The sequence below is a fragment of the Chiloscyllium plagiosum genome, unplaced genomic scaffold (genome assembly GCF_037043375.1).
Source record: "Chiloscyllium plagiosum isolate Xiang-an unplaced genomic scaffold, Cpla_swu_hap1 HiC_scaffold_13, whole genome shotgun sequence".
Taxonomy (NCBI): Eukaryota; Metazoa; Chordata; class Chondrichthyes; order Orectolobiformes; family Hemiscylliidae; genus Chiloscyllium; species Chiloscyllium plagiosum.
Genome location: NW_028270151.1, coordinates 36,262,922 through 36,284,223, shown reverse-complemented (window position 1 = coordinate 36,284,223; position 21,302 = coordinate 36,262,922). Strand labels below are relative to the sequence as shown.

The following is a 21,302-nucleotide window of genomic DNA, read 5'->3' as shown; positions in this document are numbered from 1 at the left end:
CAACATTGGCATAGAGTTTAAGAGCAGAGAGATTATGCTGGAACTGTATAAAATATTTGTTAGTCCAAAGCTAAAGTATTGTGTGTAGTTCTGGAATCCACATTGCAGTAGGGATGTAATAGCACTGGAGAGGGTGCAGAGGAGACTGGCAAGGGTGTTGCCTGGACTGGAGAGTTTCAGTTATGAAGGTAGATTGGACACACTGGAGTTCCTCTCCTTAGAGCAGCAGAAATGAGGGGAGATGTGATAAAGATATATAAAATTACAAGGGACAAAGATAGGTAGACAGGAGGAAACCTATCCTGTGATGAGCAATCAATGACTAGGGGACATTGACTCAAAGTAAGGGGCAGAAGGTTTAGAGAAGATGTGAGGAATAACATTTTCATCCAGAGGGTGGTGGGAAACTGAAACTCACTGCCTGTAAGGGTGGTAGAGGTAGAAGCTCTCATACCATTTAAGAAGCATTTATATGTGTACTTACGCTGCCAAAGTATATAAGGCTATGGAAATCAGGATTAAAATAGTTAGGTTGTGTTTTTAATCAGATCAGAACAATGGTCTGAAGGGCTTTCCTGTGCTTTCAATTTCTATGACTTCAAATTCTGTGAAGTTTCATGGCATCTGGTTAAAAACTGGGTAAAGAAACCTCCTGTTGATTACCACAATTACCGTCTCCTACTTCAGTCGATGAATCAATACTCTCCGTGTTGAACACCAACTACAGAACATAAATGCTTGACTTGATTTGTGGCAGAAGATGAGAAAATATACTTGGCCTCATCTTCACCAATCTGACCAATACCACCAAAGTGCTAAGTGGAACAGGTTGAGCAGCTCAAAGTGGGCTATCCATAAGGCACTGCATGCCATAAGTAGCAGCAGAATTGTATTCCAGTACAGTCTTTAAATTAATCTCATGTCTTGGCATATCCTTCACTTAACCATTTGAGCTCGAGAATCAATGTAGTAAAGCATAGCACTATCTAAAAAATGGAGTGCTAGTTTAACAAAACTATTTCCAAGAACGACAAGCATGCCAATCAGCATGAGTGGCATTGTGTAGACAGCTCAATCCCACAATCAACTGATCATATCAAGGCTTTGCAGTCCTAAGACGACCAGTTGAATCTGCAAGAGTTGACATATTGGTACACGGAAAGTTAGTTAGCTATAGTGAGAGCTTGAGTTAGTTTAAGATTATTCTGCTAATACCTTGTTACAAGCACGATGCGTTGAATGATCTCATTTTGTGCTGTAAATCTTTTGGCACACAATGGGGACACCTTGTTCTGTTTCACATTGAGTTTTCAAATACTTAACAGTCTTTTGAGCCATTGAAACAGCCAGACAGTTTCATCTGAAGATCAAGAAGGAACAGTTTGCAAAACGGTAACAGAGTCAGATGGATGCATCCTTTTATTTGTTTCTATTGACATAGTCTACTTTTCATACATATATATAGACAGCAGCATCCTGTGGACAATGCCGGTTTCTTCTCATTCATGACCTTCAGTTGGTTGACATCTTTGGCCTTCACAGCTTATAAAAAAGGGGAACTCCTCCTTGAAGATGTATGGCCTCTGTCGAAGTATGAATCTTCTGAAGTCAATGGTCGAAGGTATGTGTATGATATCCTGAATATCACTGGAATTCACTCCATTTTTAAATCCTACAGTGCTACATTTTTAATGTATTCATGTGTGATCCTTTATAGATATGAAATGTTGCTATTTTAATGTGGCAGAAAACTTGATCTATTTTGTATTTGAACTGTACTGATCTTTGCATGTTTGGATTTGTATTTAACATTGTCTATCCTTCCACTTTGATATTGCACAACACAAAATTTATATTCTCCACTACTCATGGACAATTTCATATGTTGAATCCTTGCATAGCCAGGAAAGACTTAAAGCTTGCATGTATATCAAGATGTTAATCTGTGTTCTCAACTTCATTCTATGATGTCTAATCACAAAATACTTGATCTAGAAACTTTTTATCTCAAAATATAATGCATTTATTCCTGCACTATACAATTAACAAAATATCGCAAAAGAATCTCAAATTACAGACGATGAATTGCTTGAGTAGGATGGTTTTGTAATTTGGAGTAAAATATTGGATTATTTATTACATATGTATGGTCTCATTTGCTTTTCTCATTTACATTACACGAGATTTGAACATGTCACTTAGGTTGACGGTTGTGTGTAGTGCTGATAGAACATTGTATTGTTAAAAGTGCCATTTTAGATTCTTTAACTTTATTTTGGAAGAAGTGTAGGAAGTTTACCTATCCTGAATAACAATCATCTGTCAACCAACATCATCTTTTCATAAGTTGTATTTTATTTGCTAGGTATGGAATTTTACTATCTACTCACTGTCTGAGGTGTTTTGCAGAATCCTCAAGGTTTTGGTTTTGCCTGTATCCCATATTTCCCATTTCATACACTGCTCAACATTCACTGGCATTTTTATGACTGCTCACAGAATTTTGTTTTGCCTGTTAAATTGTTGTTTTTGTAGATACTGTTTCTTGTACATAGTACAAGCATTAATCAGGAAAATTTATTTTTGGTATGTTAGCATTAGTGAAATGTTCACTGTATTAACAGCTCATTAAATCTTTAGTTTGTGTTAAGAAAAGAAGTGAGGTTGCTGTGACTTGAGCTTACGTTCTGCGATGTTAAGTTCACTATAGGACATGAAATGAGATAACTGAAAATTACTAATAGAAGAGGATTAAGATAACTCAGGAATAGTTGTTTGAAACTAGTGATTAAAACAGTTGAATTAAGAGCACAAAATAGAACTCCAGTGACATCAAAGGATTGAATAGTCAGGAAATGAAAAATAAATTTGTCAATATCCATAAAATATTGGTATTTTGCACATAAAGTTGAGATCCTCCTTATGCTTTGGGTTATTTCATAGTTCGCTTGCACATTCTAGAAACTGCCCAATATTCATTTCCCCTGAAATCAACAGAATGCAAACAAGGTGGTTCCTACCAGGTGAATGATCTCTCCTGCTGGTGTATGCACCAAGCAATAATAGCTGTCCCTCTATTCCTTACCAAATATTGTGTATCTGTTGCCCATGTGACATATTTTCAGTCAAGATTTTTTTTGCAATATGCTGAGCTCTGGGCAATAAGAACCAATGATTGCTTATATACTGTACCAAAGGATCTGAACTTTAAAGCGCCACTTTAAAGAACTGATGACTGTTGGAATGAGTTTGTAGGCTATGGGCTACAAATTCAATTGCATAACACAATCTGAAAATATTCTGTGGCTACTTAGCCCTTGGATTTATATAAATGATAAGCCCTGAAATCATATAAGCTTATAGTGTAAAAGTCCTCAAAATGTAGACTTTAATTTCAACATCATTAAATTGTTGTGGAAGATTATTTTGAAACTTGACTGCCTTATAATGTTTACAGACATCACCAGAAATCAGATGTGCTGAGATCACATTTCATGTTTTTTTAACCTTTTTGGGAACTGAATTATTTTCTTTTCACTCAATAGACATGCAGCTTTGCCATGTTAAAGACTGAAAAGCATTTTCTTAAAATTTATTTCTCCAACCCTCATATTCTGCCCATACTTTCTGCAGATTAGAGCGACTATGGCAAATAGAATTGAAAGAACGTGGCCGGGATGATGCATCATTGAACACGGTGATTTGGAGATTCTGCCAGACACGGCTGGTTATCGCTATGATCTCTTTGATGGTTACAATGGTGGCTGGCTTCTGTGGACCAGTAAGTTATCTTGGCACTTTTGCAAGTTTAATACCTTTTACACATTCGTTTTTGGGCAAGGAAAAGAGAGAAGAGTAGTTTTTATATTGGTGGTATGGCCATATAATGGTCATTCTCTCACTTCCTTGACCACTCTTTCTTCAAATTAATTCCTTCTGGACTACAGTAAGTTGTTAATCGCATGTCAACCAGTATTGAAGAGGAAGGTTGCTGGAGATGGATGGAAAGCATGAAGGTAAAACCACTATCTGGAATTTTTTTTGATTTGCACTGTATCTCTGTATGCCAGTTTTAAAGCTAAAGGCAAGTATTACTGGAACCGCTAATTCATTTCATATTTTAAACTAATACTAAACTTCACATGAAAGGAGCAAGACAGGTAACCACATGTGAATTGAACTAGTATAGCGGACCAGTGATGTTGATCTAATTTATAACTTGATAAGTATTTTACTTCCTATGGCAGGGGTATTGCTTTTGGAGTATTTTGAGTAAGCATTTACTCCAGCATCAGTCAGATTCATCGGTAAACCTCCAAGAACATCAAATTTTTAACTTCCTTAAAATTCAAACTGTAATCATTTTTAATGCAGTATGTGGAAAATTTGTCTGGAGCAAGACAAGTAAATACTGCAGAAACAAAAATGAACAGCTACTAATGTTTGAAATAAGGGGAAATGATTTAAGGGAAAGAATGTATAATTGAGTTTGCATATTTTACCTGAACAATGTGAATGTTTGTATGTGTGTGCGCATGTTTGTGTGTCTGTGTGTGTACATTTCCTTGAACTGAATCTTCTAACCATGTTGTTTTTGCTCTGGAAGGACATCTTTAAAGTTCTGTGGAAAAGGAATCTCCTCCTGCAGAAAGCTGCTCTCTCCAGAAATGTGTAGTACAGTATGTATGAATTTTACTGGGATGGGGAAGGTGGAGGCTGGAAAATAAAACAAGAGTAATTGGCTGAGTTTTGGTGTTTGGAGAATTTAATTGGATAGTCCTTCTGGTTAAGCAACTAGTTTTCTTTGGAAAAGAATAACAACTGGAAAGGGCTTCAGGGTAGTTTTTGTTAGGAATGCAGTGGAACAGTAGTCAAGTGTCAGCAATGCTAAAAAATTAAAAGCAAGATTTAAGGAAGTGCCTTAGTTTGGCTTATTATTCTCGTATGTAGCATAGAGTTATGAGTGAAAACTTTGGTTATTGTGAGTAAGGCAGTCTTTTTTTTGGGCCAAATAATTTCATTTTTGAAGGCAAATCAGAACTTTATTATGACTCTAAAAACTAATTTAAAGCACTTGTTTTAAGATCTGTGCAGTATGCAAACTATAAACTTTGATTTGGGAAACTAATTGAAGTATAGTTTAATATAGTTGCAATGTATAGTATACATAGTATATTATCTGAAACCAAGTAGAAGCCTAATAAATTAATGCAATGAATTTCTTAGGAGAAGAAGTGGAATATTGAGAAAAGCTTTAAAAGATAATTCACAAGATTTCTGCCCACTCAGCAAACCTTTTTGAAATTGCAATTGTAAGAAATTGTTGTTAGTTGTTCTGAAATTGAATATGGTTTCCTATTAAAATAAAAGCAGTTGTTTGAGAAGTTACAATTTTAGATTGCATGTTCAGCTACTTCTTTTAAAAATTCTACTTAGATATTCTACAATAACTTAGTGTAGGCTGTCAATATATTGTTTATATCCAGAAGAGTAGTAACTCATCTATTATTATGAGATTGGCTTGGAGATATCATTGTCTAATTAACATTTTGTTTCTATTTAAAGATTTTGCATTTTTGAAAGTCAGGTTCTGAAACAAGTTGTTTGATACATTATGTCTCTGCTTTTGGCTCTGCTAATTTAAAATGCTCTCTAATTGCACAAACATTTACTGTGATTATAAATAGTAAATGTTAATTGAAATATTTGATCACTGTAGAACTTTGCGGAACAATGTACTAAACAAATTTGATTATTTCTAATTTCCTAATGTTTGAGAGCTACAACGCATTGACGAGTGAAACTTATACCTGGCAGCAAGAAAAGGCCATTTGGCTCCTTTAGCCTGCTAGCCATTCAACTAGATCATAGCTGTTCTTCTACCTCAATGCTATTTTCCCATTATTTGCTAATATCCCTTGATGTCCTGAAAATCAATAATTCAATTGATCTTTACCAATGAACATTGCAGATTGTCCAGATTAGCAAGTGCTTGTGCATATCATATGCAGTGACACCCAAAGAAAGTTTTGTTTTGCATCTGGTTTGCTTTACATTCTATTTAAATCACATTCAAAGGGAGATTTTGATTAGCAGTTCAATGTTGATGTACTGTGTTTTAGGAAGGTGAATTGGTTTGCTGTTGTGCATCTCCTAATGTCTGAATGGATCTATAAGTATTTGGAGATGCCCCAAAGTAATTTGGCCTGTTGTGGACACGGAGGAAAGCCATGTTACTAGAAATGAAGGGTAGATTTTTAAAACTTAGAGGATCATTGCTAGTGTGATTACAGCTTATGAAAATCTTCAATTTCGACTACAGCTGAATTTTAAGTTCAATGGAATTTTGATGCTACCACCAAACCTTTTTGTAAATAATGCATGGAGTTTTGCAATTCATCAAGGTTAATTTAAGAAAACTAATTTTATTGGCTTTCTGAACTATTTTTATAATTGCTCAGAATTCTTTGAGGGCAGTTTCAATGTTCTGAAGAACTGGTTGGTTTCAACAGCCAGTTTGAATTAAAGTATTGAAAAGAGAGAGAAATATTGTAATTTTATACTCATTGATATGATATCTTCAACAACTTCCTAATACTGTGTAAAATTGAAACAGCAAGTACATTTTGAAATACGAGAAGAGCTTTCGTGCATTTCCCTATAGAGTTTAAATTATTGAAAACATTACGGGACGTGACAACCGAACTATTGACACTCACTCTGGCTGCAATAACACTGCTGTGTTTATTTTACTCCACTATTCTCAGATCAAGAATGACATCACTAGTCATCGCTGTGGAAATTTAACGATGGGAATATGGCCATTTTCCTGTCATACTCAAATCCACTACACATCAGTGTTATTGAGTTAAATAATAGGCAAGGCTGATTACCTTGCCATTTGTTGAAGAGAAATTGTGCACTTGTAAACGTCCTTCACTATGAAAAAAATATGTGAACCCTGTTTGTGCATTAACAATTTATTTAGTTATTATACAAAAAAAGTATTTTTATGTTGTTACAATTTCAAACTCTTGTACAGGACCTCAGGTCAATTAATAGGAATATTGAAAGTGTTCTAAAAAATATTTGTCAACACACTGGTGCTGCACAGTATTGTTGTAGGTAGACATTAGCAGCAGTCAAAATAAAGTGGAATGGCTGACACATCAGCTACAGAAATGCTTCTGTGCTCTCAAAAACGTAAAATGGCAGTCTTTCTTGAATGTATTACTCCCCATTCTTACATTTCATGGAATATGGGTCTCCCCTTAATGACTCCACACTGAACTGAAGGCACAAATTAAGTAATTCAATGGTGCTTAAATGGAGGAGCAGCACCAAACAACCCTGTGAGGAGGGGCTACTCCAGCCAGAAAGTCTATTTCTCAAACTGTTGCTTCAACTCCTGAAATAACAGGCATCCTGAGGAGCTGAAGTAGCAGCACAGGAGGATGGTGGTGGTTCCAATAAAACAGGTGGAAGAGCGAGAGAGGAAAGAAGATTGATTTTCACAATTTTTAAAAAAGAAATTGTATTTTGTTTTCCAACACCCTCTTTAGGTCCTGTTTCTGCTGGAATAATAATCAGAAAAGAAAGTTAATCTTTTCAGTAGTTCACTTCCTCTTTTATGTCTTTCTAATAAATTGTTTCAGGGATAAAGTTTAAATGAGAGAGATATGGGCTAAAGGAAGAAAACCTATTGAGGGGGAAATCCATTTTATTTTCTATACTCCTTAGATTTTTCCTTTAATGTATAGAAGTGTCTGCATGCAATCTTTTCTTGGTTATCAATTTCTATAACCTTTTCAAAAAGTTTTGATAGTTGACAAATGTAGGAGTCCAGTTGATCCAGAGGAGTCTGACATTCTAGGCATTGAGTCTTTAATCGCAGCAACTGGAGGAGGGACAGTGGGTGAGTGAGGTGGGGTTGTGCTAGATCAAGAAAAACTGTTTAATCATTGTTAATTATTGACTACTTGCCCAGCGCCAAATCTTGTTGGTTTAATATTGTTTAATGGAGGCTTGGAGAGAGTTTGCAAATTCCAGCTTTGCAAACAGTTTTTGATTTCTAATTTAAATATTTAGACCTCAGAATCTGTAAAAGTCAAAAATAGTCCCTGAGAAAATCTGGGATGTGAACATTTGAATCTCCTGGGGGTTAAGAATTGTTTTTGTTTGAATGCGTAAGTCGGACAGCTAAGTTTTTTTTTAATGTTGTTTTTTGAAATGCAGTAATCTGCCAAACAACATTTTTTTATTCATCCACCTGATGTCCACATTGCCAGTGAAGCCACCATTTATTGATCAACCCTCAAATGTATGCAGAAGGTGAAAGGTTAAAAAATGATTGACTTTTGAGTGTATCCCAGAAAATAGATCAGAATGGGACCATGTTAGCGCTGGGTTCTGGCAAGAGATTTCATTCTGTCAAAACTGCCTGGTGGTTACATGGTCACCATTACTGATGTTAGTTTCTTCTTAAAGTTCCAGATTTAGTTAATTTACTTTAAATTCTTTAACTGCCGTGGTTTTGAACTCAGTCTATGGATCATTAATCCAGACCTCAGATTTCCAGTCTATTAACATTAGTATTGTGTTACCATTTCCAATTTTCATATAATTTCAGCTGTGATGGTGACATTTTCGGCCATAAACAATTAATCTATCAGTTAAGAGAGACAAGTTTTTAACGTTTGCCCTTTGTTGTTAGCGTACAGCTGGACCTTTCTCTCCCGGCATTAGAGAAAATCGCCCCAGTGGGAAAAGTTCTGTAATTTCTGAATCATATGTTGCTGACCATTTGTACAATTTAGATTTCTTCTCAAGCTGATAACATAGGCATATTGCTTTGTTGCATACAGCAACCCAGTTCTAGAATATTGAAGTTCTAGAATAAGGAAGTCTTTCTGCAACTAAGCAGAGATTTAGTAAGATCACTGTACATAGTTTTGGCTCCATATTTAAGAGAGAATATACTGGCTATGCAGTGAAGTTAAACATGATTGAATAGTTGAAGAAGAATGTCTTCATTCAAAGACATGAATTTTAGAATCCTCCACTTTATATGGTTGAGAATGCTCCATCACTGAATATTTTAAAGCCTGAGGTAGACACGTTTTTAGACTTGCTCTGAATTAAGTAATAATTAGCAGAGAGTGGGAAAGTGGAGTTGAGGCCAAAGATCATGTATGATCTTACTCAATAGCAAATAGGCTTGAGGAGGCATATGGTCTACTGCTCCTATTTGTCATATTCTTATATACTTTTTCCATTTTGACCAGGATTTATACCTTTCGACTTGTAGGGAATGGGTCCTTTATGAATTTATTTGTTTGGTCTTTCCTGTTGCAACTAATTTTGTTTTGTGAATCAGCGTTTGCTTTGTATTGCATATGGAATTGGAAATGTATGGAAGGTGGAGGAAAATCTCTTGTTATTTCAAAACAAAATTGCTAAGTCTGTCTTTCTGGTGAATACAAAAATAGTTGCAATTGTGAAATCCTGTTTGTAAAACAAAACCTTTCCAGATACCTTTAGATCTTGGGATTATTTTTATCAGTGTACAACCTAGGATAATTGACTACACATGAAAGGATTTGAAATATTAATTGCATTTCTGCTACTCAGGGTTCTCTGTAAATATTATTTATTTACAAATCAAGGGTCTCTGTAGTGAAATGCACAACAGAAGCTATTCTTAGAATTCACAGGATTGCCATTTAAAGGTGCTTTTGGATGAAATGAAAAATCATATGGAAATGGTCACCATGCTCTAAGGTAAGGTAGCGATTACAAATAGTAACCAGTTCGGTGCCATTTAAAGTAACCCAGCCAGCTCCTTAATTTTATTAAGTTTTGTTAGACTAGCAATTGCTTCCAGGCTTTAATATTCATTAGAAACGAGCATCCAATGGAAGAAATTTTTCGTGGAAGAAGAGAAACTTGACAAATTTGCCTGATCCTAAATTACAAATTTATTTATGTCAATCACAATATTTTAAAGGGAATAATAAAGAAAGTAGAGTAATTTTGAAAAAAAGAATGACTGTCCTGAATTTTATATTCAAATGATCCATTGCATGCTGCTTTTATATGCATTTTGTCTGTAAGTGTTTTTCTTAACCTTTTTTTTAATATGGCAAGCATCCCATTTCTCGATTCAGGATCAGGCTTGTACAATACATGCCAACAACAATGATAAGCTGGTTCCATTTAAAGCTTGAGATGAAGACTCTTCTGAAAAAGTGCAGTTATTTTCTGCCTCTACAGTATTGTTTTGTACAATCTGAGCATTGCAACAAGGGTGCATTGCTCTTTTCATGTCTTAACTCAATTGTTATTTACAGCTGCAAAGGTGTGATATTGAATGGTTACAAATGTAATCTTGTGACATTCCACTGGAATTTACACTTACAGAAATATTTATATAATCTGAATAAAACATAACTGGAGAGTTGGCAAGAACAGCCATTTTGAATTTGACTTGGTGTTAAATGCAGTTGATCAGGAAGTGGACAGTTGTTTTCATGTGGTGAATCATCGCTGAAAAGAATAACATGATCCGATTAGCTACACATTGAAAATGAGATGAGTGATTCAGCATTACAGCAACTTTCTAACTAGGGCTTGATCCTCTTCTGGGCTTAACTACGAAAGAATTGCTGGAACTGCAGTTAATATTTAATTTGCAAATTGGCACAGTTTATTAAGCTAGTATATTTGATTTGTAAATGAGACTGCTTGAACTGATGGACTGTAAAATAATTTCTGTGATTTCTTCAAAGCTGTTTTCATGCCTTTTTGGATTGTTACAAAGAAAGTTTATTTTAAATTATCATGGACCAGAGCTCAGAATTCTGATGTTTGGATACATAGTGGTGTACGCTTTCTGACTTGCTGTACATTGCAGTTTTGTTTTAAACTAGACCTTGTATAAATCAGACAGATGTTTGACATTTTAAATTTCTGCTGTAGATGTTGTCTGAAAGTAATGAATCATTATTCAAATTGAACTATTCCTGTTTGAAAATGTGTATTTTGGTTCTAAATGTCAAGTTGATTCTATAGTTTTTGTATGTTCAAAAATTTACTCTGAAGGACAATGAATGTCATCTGTTATTAATGTACAAATTAATTTGTACTGAAGCAAGTTAGTAACAAGGGCTGAAGGAGCAGATTTCTACTTGCATGAAGTGGGGGTAATTTGACTTGAGCAGGGTAATGGTGGGTTTGGGATTGCTATACAGCATACATATGAACAGATACATTAAGAACAAAAGTATTCCCCAATTCAATAAGATCATAGTTTATCTGTTTGTATTTGGAATTAAGCATTCCCATCTACCTCCTTTGATTCCCTTGCCTTACAGAATTTATCTACCAACTCCTTAAAAATACTCAGTGACTCTGCCTCTATTGTTTTCTGAGGCAGAGTGTTTAAAAGTTGCACAACCTGCTGATAAATTATAACTCTCATCTCTGTTCGCTGACCCTAATTTTTAAGGAGAGCTATCTATTCTGGACTTAGCCACAAGAGGAAACCTGTCAAGATCATTTAGGATCTTGAATACTTCCGTCATGTCAACTTTCTAAACTTGTGTAAACCAGTCTTTACTAATAAGACAGTGCAGTTATTCTAGATATCAATCCAGTAAACTTCCTCAGAACTGTTCCAGTGCATTTATATCCTTACTTAAATAAGCAGATCAATACTGATCACAGTATTCAGGATGTGGTCTCACCAATGCCCTGTATAACTGACTTAGAAGCATCCTTGCTTTAAAGTTTAATTCCTGTCATAATAAAGGCTAGCTTTCTATTAACCTTCTTAATCACTTGCTGTACCAGCACACCAACTCTTTGCGATTCATGCATCAGAATACTTAGATCCTTCAGCACCCTAGAATTCTGTGCTTGTTTCAATTTGCCCTGCTTCCTCATTTCTCCTGCAAAGTAAGCAACCACACATCCTCCCACCGCACACTCCATCTGCCAGACCCCAACCACTCATTCACCACATCCATCTGCAGCCTTCCTCTGCCCACATTTGTCCTCTCTAGAATTTGTTCTGTTCCCATATTTAAATACATCAGCAATTGTAACAATAGCAGAAGAAATGAGATAGCTGCAATAACAGCAGCTGCTATTCCAGGTATATGGAAATCACCTGCCAAAATCCTGTTTAATTGGGTGAACTTGTTGAAGTCAGTACTGAGCTTCACCTTTTAATTTCTGCCATAATCTTTGCCATCTGCTAGTTAATGATATGAAGAACTATGCAGCTTGTAAAAATGCTTATGTATTATTATTCATAATAAATTAGCCCAGTAAACCCTTGTTGAAATGAACAGAATTACAGGTGAATTCAGAGGGATAGCAGCATTGTTTAGTAGGAGCAACAATTGCAAGCTGCTTGTTGCTGCCTCAGTAAATTGTGCACATGATGAAATGTGGCTGCCTGCAGTTCTTGTTTGCAAAAATCATGATTTAGTAGAAGACATTAAAAATGTTATGATTTAGCAGCAAGAGCATTGTTTAAACAGTTTTTCTCTCTAAACCTTAAATATCCAGGACTTATTAATCAGAAAAAAAATTCCTCTTGACTTATTTCAAGAGGAAATAATTCAAAATAAGCCACTGTAAAATACCTTCATACTGTACTATTCTTTTTTAAAAATAATGGATCTGCATCATACCTCTGCCTCCACTTATTACTCTTTCTATACAGTTTTTTTTATCTACTACACCCCAATTTCCTTTTTCACTGTAACTGGAAGTATTGAATGCATGGATCACAATAAGGGATAACTTTATCAAATGTGTTGGAATAAATAGAATATTTAAAATGATTTGGATTTGAATGAAAATCACCGTTTATTTTGTGTGCAATCCTTGCAAGTAATTGGCTTTACATTCTCAATAAGAGTTTTATTTATTCAAAATGGTGATGCATTACCTGAATCTAATTCTTAACTTGACACAATTTGAGAAAATTCTGTTTTGATTGCCTATTTTTCAGAATCTGTATCTTGCAGTGAACTCCGTACCGGATTTACTGATTTCTCCCTCCTAAAAAGAAAAATGACATACATGCACGCTGTTATGTAAATATAGATTGGAAGTGGAATAGTGTAGATATCCTGAGACATCCACTTTTCCATAAAATCCTTTTTGTAAGAGCTGATTATCTTGGTAATTTACTTTGTTACATCAATTGTACATTAGTCATATTGGGAGTTTGATGTATATTTAGAGACTATTGGTTTTAGTTGCACAGAATTTTCTTACGATGACCAATACATGGCAATTGAGTGTGTAATTGATGCATCCAATTTTTGCATTGACGTTTTGTATTTATGTGTGGACTTCTATTAAAGATGTTTGTTGTCTTTTTTATATATATATTTATATATTATACATATAGTGAAAATCATTGAAATTCTAATAAAATTGTCCCCCATGATGTGAGTTGACTTCATGATCTAATAAAGTTGCCATTCTTGTGGTTTCCACTTCCTCCTTCAAGTCATGCGTCTGCATATTCACACTGTTGACATCGGTACCGTAGATTTATGTGGGAGGTAAGTATTTTCACTTAGGTAAAACAATAACCAAGATTAATTCTAATGTAAACATCTCAGCTATTATTAAGTATGATTAAACTTGCATTGTTTACTTTCAGGAGTGTTTTGCAAACTCTGCCACTTCATTCTTCAGTCAACTGTAGGTACATTGACAGAATGTTGTCATAGAATATGGTAAAATAAGCAATGCAAAATTCTGTACATATATTCAATCCTTTTTAAAAATCTGCAAACATTTACAATACTTTTTCATTTTCACACCAGAATTTTCCTTTTCTAGGCTTTTCTTGTCAAGCGTCTCCTGGACTACACAGCATTGAGTGAATCAAACCTGCAGTATGGCTTGTTCTTAAGTCTTGGATTGTTTTTGACTGAAGTAGTCCGTTCCTGGTCACTGGCAATGACCTGGGCACTGAACTATCGCACAGCTACTAGGCTTCGAGGAGCTGTCCTGACCATGGCATTTGACAAGATTCTAAAACTTAAGAATATAAAGGAGAAATCTTTGGGTGAGGTATGTTCACAGTGCATGTTTTGTTAGACCAGATATGCATGATCATACCTGCATCATGTAGATTAATTCACAGATCCCAAGTTCTGCAATGTAGGTTTTTACAGCCCCAACATTTTTAATTATTCCACACGCTGCAATTTTCTTGGGCACCATTATATTTGCTAGAGCAAGAAAAGAAACAACGGGGGGAGTAAATTGTTACTCAAAAATGATTAAGAATTATGGTATGGAACTGAATAGGATGTGTGCAGTGATGGAAGAAGCAAGGTCAAAGATATGTAACGGTGTGTGTGGCATATAATTGAGATTTGGACGTTAGGAGTAGTTTTGCAATACTGAAATGTGAAATTTTGTTTTCAACCAGCCCAGCATGTGTAAAGTTTCACAGTGAGGTAGGTAAGCACAAGAGTTGCAGAAAGAAGAAAATAAGTGAAGCTAGGAAGCATCCAGCACAGCAGCACACGTGGTAACAGGCTGCACCTATAATGTGACAATATGAACTTTCCTGATATCACTGCTTCAAGCAAGTTCCGGGCGGCACAATGGCACAGTGGTTAGCACTGCTGCCTCACAGTGCCAGAGACCCGAGTTCATTTCCCACCTCAGGCGACTGACTGTGTGGAGTTTGCACATTTTCCCCGTGTCTGCGTGGGTTTCCTTCAGGTATTCCAGTTTCCTCTCACAGTTCAAAAATGTGCAGGTTAAGTGAATTGGCCATGTTAAATTGCCTGTAGTGTTAGGTGCATTAGTCAGGGGTAAATGTAGGGGAATGGGTCTGGGTTGGTGCACTTCGGCGGGTCGGTGTGGACTTGTTGGGCCGAAGGGCCTGTTTCCACACTGTAAGTAATCTACTCTTAACATCAGCTTTCTCAAGAGCCCACCTTTTCTCTGCTTAGCTCTCCTTGACCTATTCCTATCAAAGTCCTTTCATTTCAAATGGTCTTAATTGAGCCTCATGATTCCTGTTGATTAGTCCAACTTGCAAAAGATCACCAGCCAAGAGTTTTCAGAAGACAAATTTTTGTAGTGATTGAGATGCTGTGGCTACTCCATGCTGTTAGGTTTACAACGACATGGCCCTTGTTATTCTCACCTGTTATTCTCGTCTTTGGTAGACTCTGTATCTTGTGTTATGAGTGATCTAGGATAAAGGAAGTTATCAACTTGTTCAAGCTGAACTCCAGTAAACAGAATCTTGCAGATTTTTTCAGTCATCCTCATTACCTTTTTTTTAATGAGCTGAGCAATTTCTATTTTTTTTACAAATCATTCACACAGTTTTAAAATGTATTTTGGACTATTTGTTTCATTTTGAATGTTGAATGCAAATATGCATTGCACAAAAAATAAAAATAAAATTGCATTAATTGAATAATTTATCATGTCCAGTGCTAACCTGAATAAGACACAATAAATGAACTCTGGATCTTGAAGACATATACTTTATACTTAATTTGCAGAAGGAAAATAACACATCATTCATTATCTGATTTAATTAATTATCTGATAACCTTCTGAAATGTGTAAAAATAAATGACCGCAGGCAGTAGGGAAAACATATAGACAGGGAGTAAGTATCTGTGTATGAGGCTTTTTCAAAAAACAAAATTAACTGCAAAAATACTTTTTGGAAATCTCAGAAATCTATGATTCTCTCTGTGGAATCCATCTAGTATTTTGACTTTCTTCCTGTCACAGCTTATCAATATCTGTTCAAGCGATGGACAGCGACTGTTTGAAGCTGCTGCAGTCGGAAGTTTGCTTGCAGGAGGGCCTCTTGTAGCAGTTCTGGGAATGATTTATAATGCCACATTGCTTGGTCCTACTGCATTTCTTGGTTCTGCAGTCTTCATACTTTTTTACCCAGCTATGGTAAGTTGTGGCTTGTTCCTAAAACAGAACTGTTAAATTGAAGAGTTGTTAACTACTGAGGATTTGGAGATGTCGGTGTTGGACTGGGATGCACAAAGTTAAAAATCACACAACACCAGGTTATAGTCCAACAGGTTTAATTGGAAGCACCCTAGCTTTCGGTGCGATGCTCCTTCATCAGGTGATAGTGGAGAGCTCGATCGTAACACAGAATTTATAGCAAAAATTTACAGTGTGATGTAACTGAAATTATTCTTTGAAACATTGATTATCTGTTAAGCCTTTCATCTGTTAGAATACAGTGATAGTTTCATTTCTTTCATGTGTAAATCACAAAACCTTTTTTTAAAAGTTGCATTCTCGGGTTAGCTGTTAACAATGGTGATAGCTAGACAATATGTTGAAGTTTCTTTGGTCGGATCAGCTGATAATTGCCTGTAGTGTTCCTAGTTGTTCAGTTGTCGGTATACTTCCTTGCAGTAATCTGTTCTATCTTCAACATATTGTCTAGCTATCACCATTGTTAACAGCTAACCCAAGAACGCAACTTTTAAAAAAAGGTTTTGTGATTTACACATGAAAGAAATTAAACCATCAGTGTATTCTAACAGATGAAAGGCTTAACAGACAATCAATGTTTCAATGAATAATTTCAGTTACATCACACTGTAAATTTTTGCTATAAATTCTGTGTTACGATCGAGCCCTCCACTATCACCTGATGAAGGAGCATCGCACCGAAAACTAGTGTGCTTCCAATTAAACCTGTTGGACTATAATCTGATGTTGTGTGATTTTTAACTTAACTACTGAGTGATGACATATTAAACTAGTTTTAGTGTCGCAATGAAAGTTTTGTTATAACTAGTTTAAGCATCTATCAGTTTTAATATTTTAATTAACAGAATATTGTTTGTAAATGCTATATTTTAGCTTTATTCTTATTTTTACAATGTATTTTGGAACCATATTCAATTACCTGTTTTCATTAAAATTGCACAGAGTTTGTATGCATTGATTTTAATTTCAAGCTCCAGTTGTTCTCATCCTGTCCATACTTAAGGAGCGATCACAGACACAACTGTTAAGCATTATGACTATTGACTGTGTGGTAATTTTAATATCCACTTTTAACACCACTGTTTTGATCGTGGATTGTGTAAATATGCCATGCTTATCCAACATGCCTGAGAAAGATCTTCTGTGTATCTGTTTATAGCAAGCATCCTTGTTGTTTCCACTTCAAACATTTTCAACACTTTAAGGCACCACTTTTATTCCTGCCATTAGTTATTACTGCTAGTTTACTTCCAGGAAAAAAAATTGTTGAAATATCTTAAGATTCCATCAGTAAATAGTAGTAAAAAATAGTATTATGGATCTTAAGAGAATTGTTTGCTATTTTTCTTTTAAAGCTTGCTTATTTTTGAGCCCATATTGTGGTGCATTTGCTTTTTGATTCCATTTCTTATTTTCCCCTGCCATCCCACCAAACCAGCCTAATAGTTCTATTTCTGACATATTTTGCCTTTCAGACTTTGAACACCTTTCCTGGAAACTTTGCTGTTTGGATGTACCCATATTAATTTCCTCTATGTATTTTAAATATTTAATTCCAGTTTTGTTTTATTCATTCATGGGATGTGGCTAGTCTAACATTTATTTCACAGTTCTAATTGCCCTATAGAAAATGCCTGTTTGTACACCTGCAGTTCTAAGGTGAAGAAATGTCTGTAGAGCTGTTAAGAGGAGCGTTAGAGGAAGTTGACCCAGCAACTATGAAGAAAGAGCAATATTTCTAAGTCAGGATGGTGTGTGACTTGGAGGTGAACTGGCAGTTTATGCTGTTCCCATACATCTGCTACTTTAGTCCTTCTGGGTGATCATGGTTGAGGGTTTGGAAAGTGCTTTCAAAGGAATCTTGGAGAGTTACTGCACTGCAGTTTGTAGCTAGTTTACGCTGCTATCTCTGTGCATTGATAGTGAAGAGAGTGAACGTTATAGGTGATGAATGGAGTGCCAATCAAGCGGGCATCTTTGTGTGGGTGGTGACAAACTCCTTGAACATTATTAGAGCTACATACGTCCAGGCAAGTGGAGAGTATCCTATCACACAGTTGACCTGTTTTGGAGAACTCTTTCTATCTTATCTCAGGTCCCCAGCTGAGACAAAGTGATCTGGATGGCATTTATAAACAAGCTCTAACTGCAATTCAAGATATGTTTGTAGGGATGGGCTTTTTTAATAAACAATGGATTTATCTCATTGAACTGGATACTTCTCTTGGTATATTGTTTATTTATTCGATATATGGATAGTATGAAAATGAAGACAATGGAATAAAAATCTAGTCAAATCAAAATGTTCATGCTTAACGTTCTCTTAATCCCTCCTTGATTCCTAGGATTACGTCCATGGCTTTATTTTCCTCTTGACTTCTTTGCTACCTCTGTGAAGAAATGTTTTACTGAACCAAGTATAATGACCCAGAGTTTGTAGTCAGTGATGAAGTAAGAGTGGTTATCACAGACTTTTTAAAAAACTCACGAACAAAGACCTAGTGATCTTGGTAGAGTGAGTTTCACTCTTCTGAAAGTTAATTTGAATCTGGTGCTAAGTTAAGGAGATCCCCAAATTTCCAATTAAAGTGTTGTTATCAAATAGTCCAGTCAGATGGAAAAATGCTCAGAGTAGATTATTGATTAACATCAGTTTTTCAGAGACAGAGCAATAGATATGACTTAGTACACCATGGCTGAATAATTTTGGCAGCCACATGAAAATCCAAAAGGAAAGTGGTTTTGAAGGTATCAGTGGGTTTGTCATATTGTGGGCTGTGGATATGCACAGAATCACAGCAGTTTCTGGATTTCCACTCCTAAGTCCTAAGTGCTAATGTGCAGAATCTAAGGTTGTTTACAGTTTCACCTTTATTATTATGACAAAATATGGGTTAATAACTTAAAAGAACTGCAATGGAGGCATTTACACTTTTTCTCAAATTGTATTGGAGCTGGTGTTGGAAGTCTGTTGAAACTATTTTCTTTGTGACAGATGTTCATGTCCCGGTTGACTGTATACTTCAGAAGGAAGTGTATTTCTGTGACTGATGAACGTGTTCAAAGGATGAATGAAATAATTTCTTACATAAAATTTATCAAAATGTATGCTTGGGTGAAGGCGTTTTCTCAGAGCATTCTCAGTAAGTATACCTTATTAAACAACTTAAAGTGCATTTTATCTGACTGATCCACTTTCTCATAGCCCCTTTTCATAAACTTAATCATGAACAATTAGCAAAGAATATGTCCACTTCAGAAGTCAGAGTAGGCCATTCAGCTCCATCAGCCTGGTACAATATTCAGTTCAGCCATAGCTGACTCATGTCAAACTTCCGTTTACCCTGTGATACTTGTTAACTCCCTGAGGCAAGTATGAACTTGAATTTGCATTGAAAATGTATTTCTCACTAGATTGCATTCTCTCTCCTGCTGCTCCTATTTCTGATGTTTTTTATGAATGGGTGCTAGATTGATGAAACCTGTCTGTGTTTTCTTTTGGTTTAAGCACAGAAATAGAATACTTTGTGTGCTCCACATGAGTTTAGTCCCACCCTACTTCATGTAGCTCTGCCTTCCCAAACTTCCTTTCTCCATTATAATTAGTTCCCTTTCCCTTCAGCTATTCTCTGCAAATATTTGTGTATATGCAGTGAGAGGTTCTCTTATTCTAACCATTATCTTGGTAAAACAAAGTTAGTATTGAATTTACATATACGATTATTGTTGAGTACTTTTACCTTTTGTTTTGGTCTTTCCTTTGCCAAGGTGTAAACAACTTTCCCATTGAGCCTTTTCATAATTTTAAAGAATTCAATTCGGGCAGCTCTCAACCTTCCCTTTTCCAAGTTTAAAGCTTGAACTGTTACATGTTATTTGTTCAGCCTATGCATATAAATGAATATGTGCTGTTATACAGGTGATAAAAATCAATATTCCTTTGAGTTTAACACCATGTATCATTAAAGTTTTGTATTAATAGATCTTGCACAAGGTATCCTATATCATGTTAATTGCCCTCTTAAATAATTTCCACCTGGTGCACAGCAAATATTTTCTTTTCTTCACATGCTGTGTGATAACAGAATCTTGAAATTCAGCATTATTTGTGCAGAATTAACAAAGACATTTTGTTTCATGATGTGTTAGGAATAATTAGAGATAAACTGCTCCAAAGTTTGAGAATCAGAGGACATTGATACAGCTGATCGATGAAATAACCATTGGTAACATGAGAAACGTTTTATGCGGCAAGTTATCAGGATTGAAATCCGCTGCCTAAGAATATGATGAAAATATATTCAATAATGGTATTTATTTGTAGCATTCTCATGCCTGGGTGACTGGTTCAGGTTCACATCCCATTCCAGAGCTTAGAGTCATAGAGATGTATAGCACAGAAACAGACCCTTCGGTCCAACCCATCCATGCCGACCAGATATCCCAACCCAATCTAGTCCCACTTGCCAGTACCTGACTCATATCCCTTCAAACCCTTCCTATTCATATACCCATTCAGATGCCTTTTAAATGTTACAATTGTACCAGCCTGTGCCACTTCCTCTGGCAGCTCATTCCATACATATACCAGCCACTACGTGAAAAAGTTGCCCTGTATGTAGAACTTTCCCCTCCCACCCGAAACCTATGCTCTCTAGTTCTGGACTCCCCCACCCCAGGGGAAATACTTTGTCTATTTATCCTATCCATGCCCCTCATAATTGAATAAACCTTTGTAAGGTCACCACGCAGTCTCTGACGCTCCAGGGAAGTGAGCCCCAACATGCTCAACCTCTTCCTATAGCTCAAATCCACCAACCCTGGCAACATTCTAGTAAATCTTTTCTGAACCAGTTCAAGTTTCACAACATCTTGCTTGAGCAGAAAAATCAATGTTGACATTCTAGTGTACAACATTGCAAGTGATAGCTTTCCGGCTGCGATATTACTCCAAGGAAACAAAAGTGCCATGACAGTAGTTCAAAGAAGTGAATGTGAAGCATCTCCAGTGTCATTTTTTCATACGTATCCCTCATTTAATATCACAAATACAGATTATCCACGAGTGATTTTTGAAAAGATTTGTAGGTCAGGTTGAAGTTCTGGAAGTAAGGTTGCTCGCTGAGCTGGAAGGTTTGTTTTCAGATGTTTCATCACCATACTAGCAACATCATCAGTGAGCCTCCGGTGATGTGCTGGTGGTATGTCCCACTTTCTATTTATGTGTTTAGGTTTCTTTGGATGGGTGATATCATTTCCGGTTCTTTTTC

At 35.9% G+C, this 21,302-nt stretch overlaps 1 protein-coding gene across 5 annotated transcripts in view; it reads left to right on the top strand.

Annotated features, from left to right (window-relative positions):
- Nucleotides 1-21,302, top strand: part of abcc5 (ATP binding cassette subfamily C member 5) — a 140,009-nt gene that overhangs the window by 23,560 nt on the left and 95,147 nt on the right. For 4 of the 5 annotated variants that reach the window (XM_043702368.2, XM_043702371.2, XM_043702370.2 and 1 more), the window contains exons 4-8: nt 1,466-1,621; nt 3,634-3,781; nt 13,867-14,100; nt 15,799-15,972; nt 19,028-19,175. In XM_043702368.2, the coding sequence (XP_043558303.2) occupies nt 1,466-1,621; nt 3,634-3,781; nt 13,867-14,100; nt 15,799-15,972; nt 19,028-19,175 (860 nt within the window). Of the gene's footprint in view, nt 1-1,465; nt 1,622-3,633; nt 3,782-3,868; nt 13,726-13,866; nt 14,101-15,798; nt 15,973-19,027; nt 19,176-21,302 lie in introns of those variants that run through there. The other variant, XM_043702372.2, reaches the window with a different exon arrangement.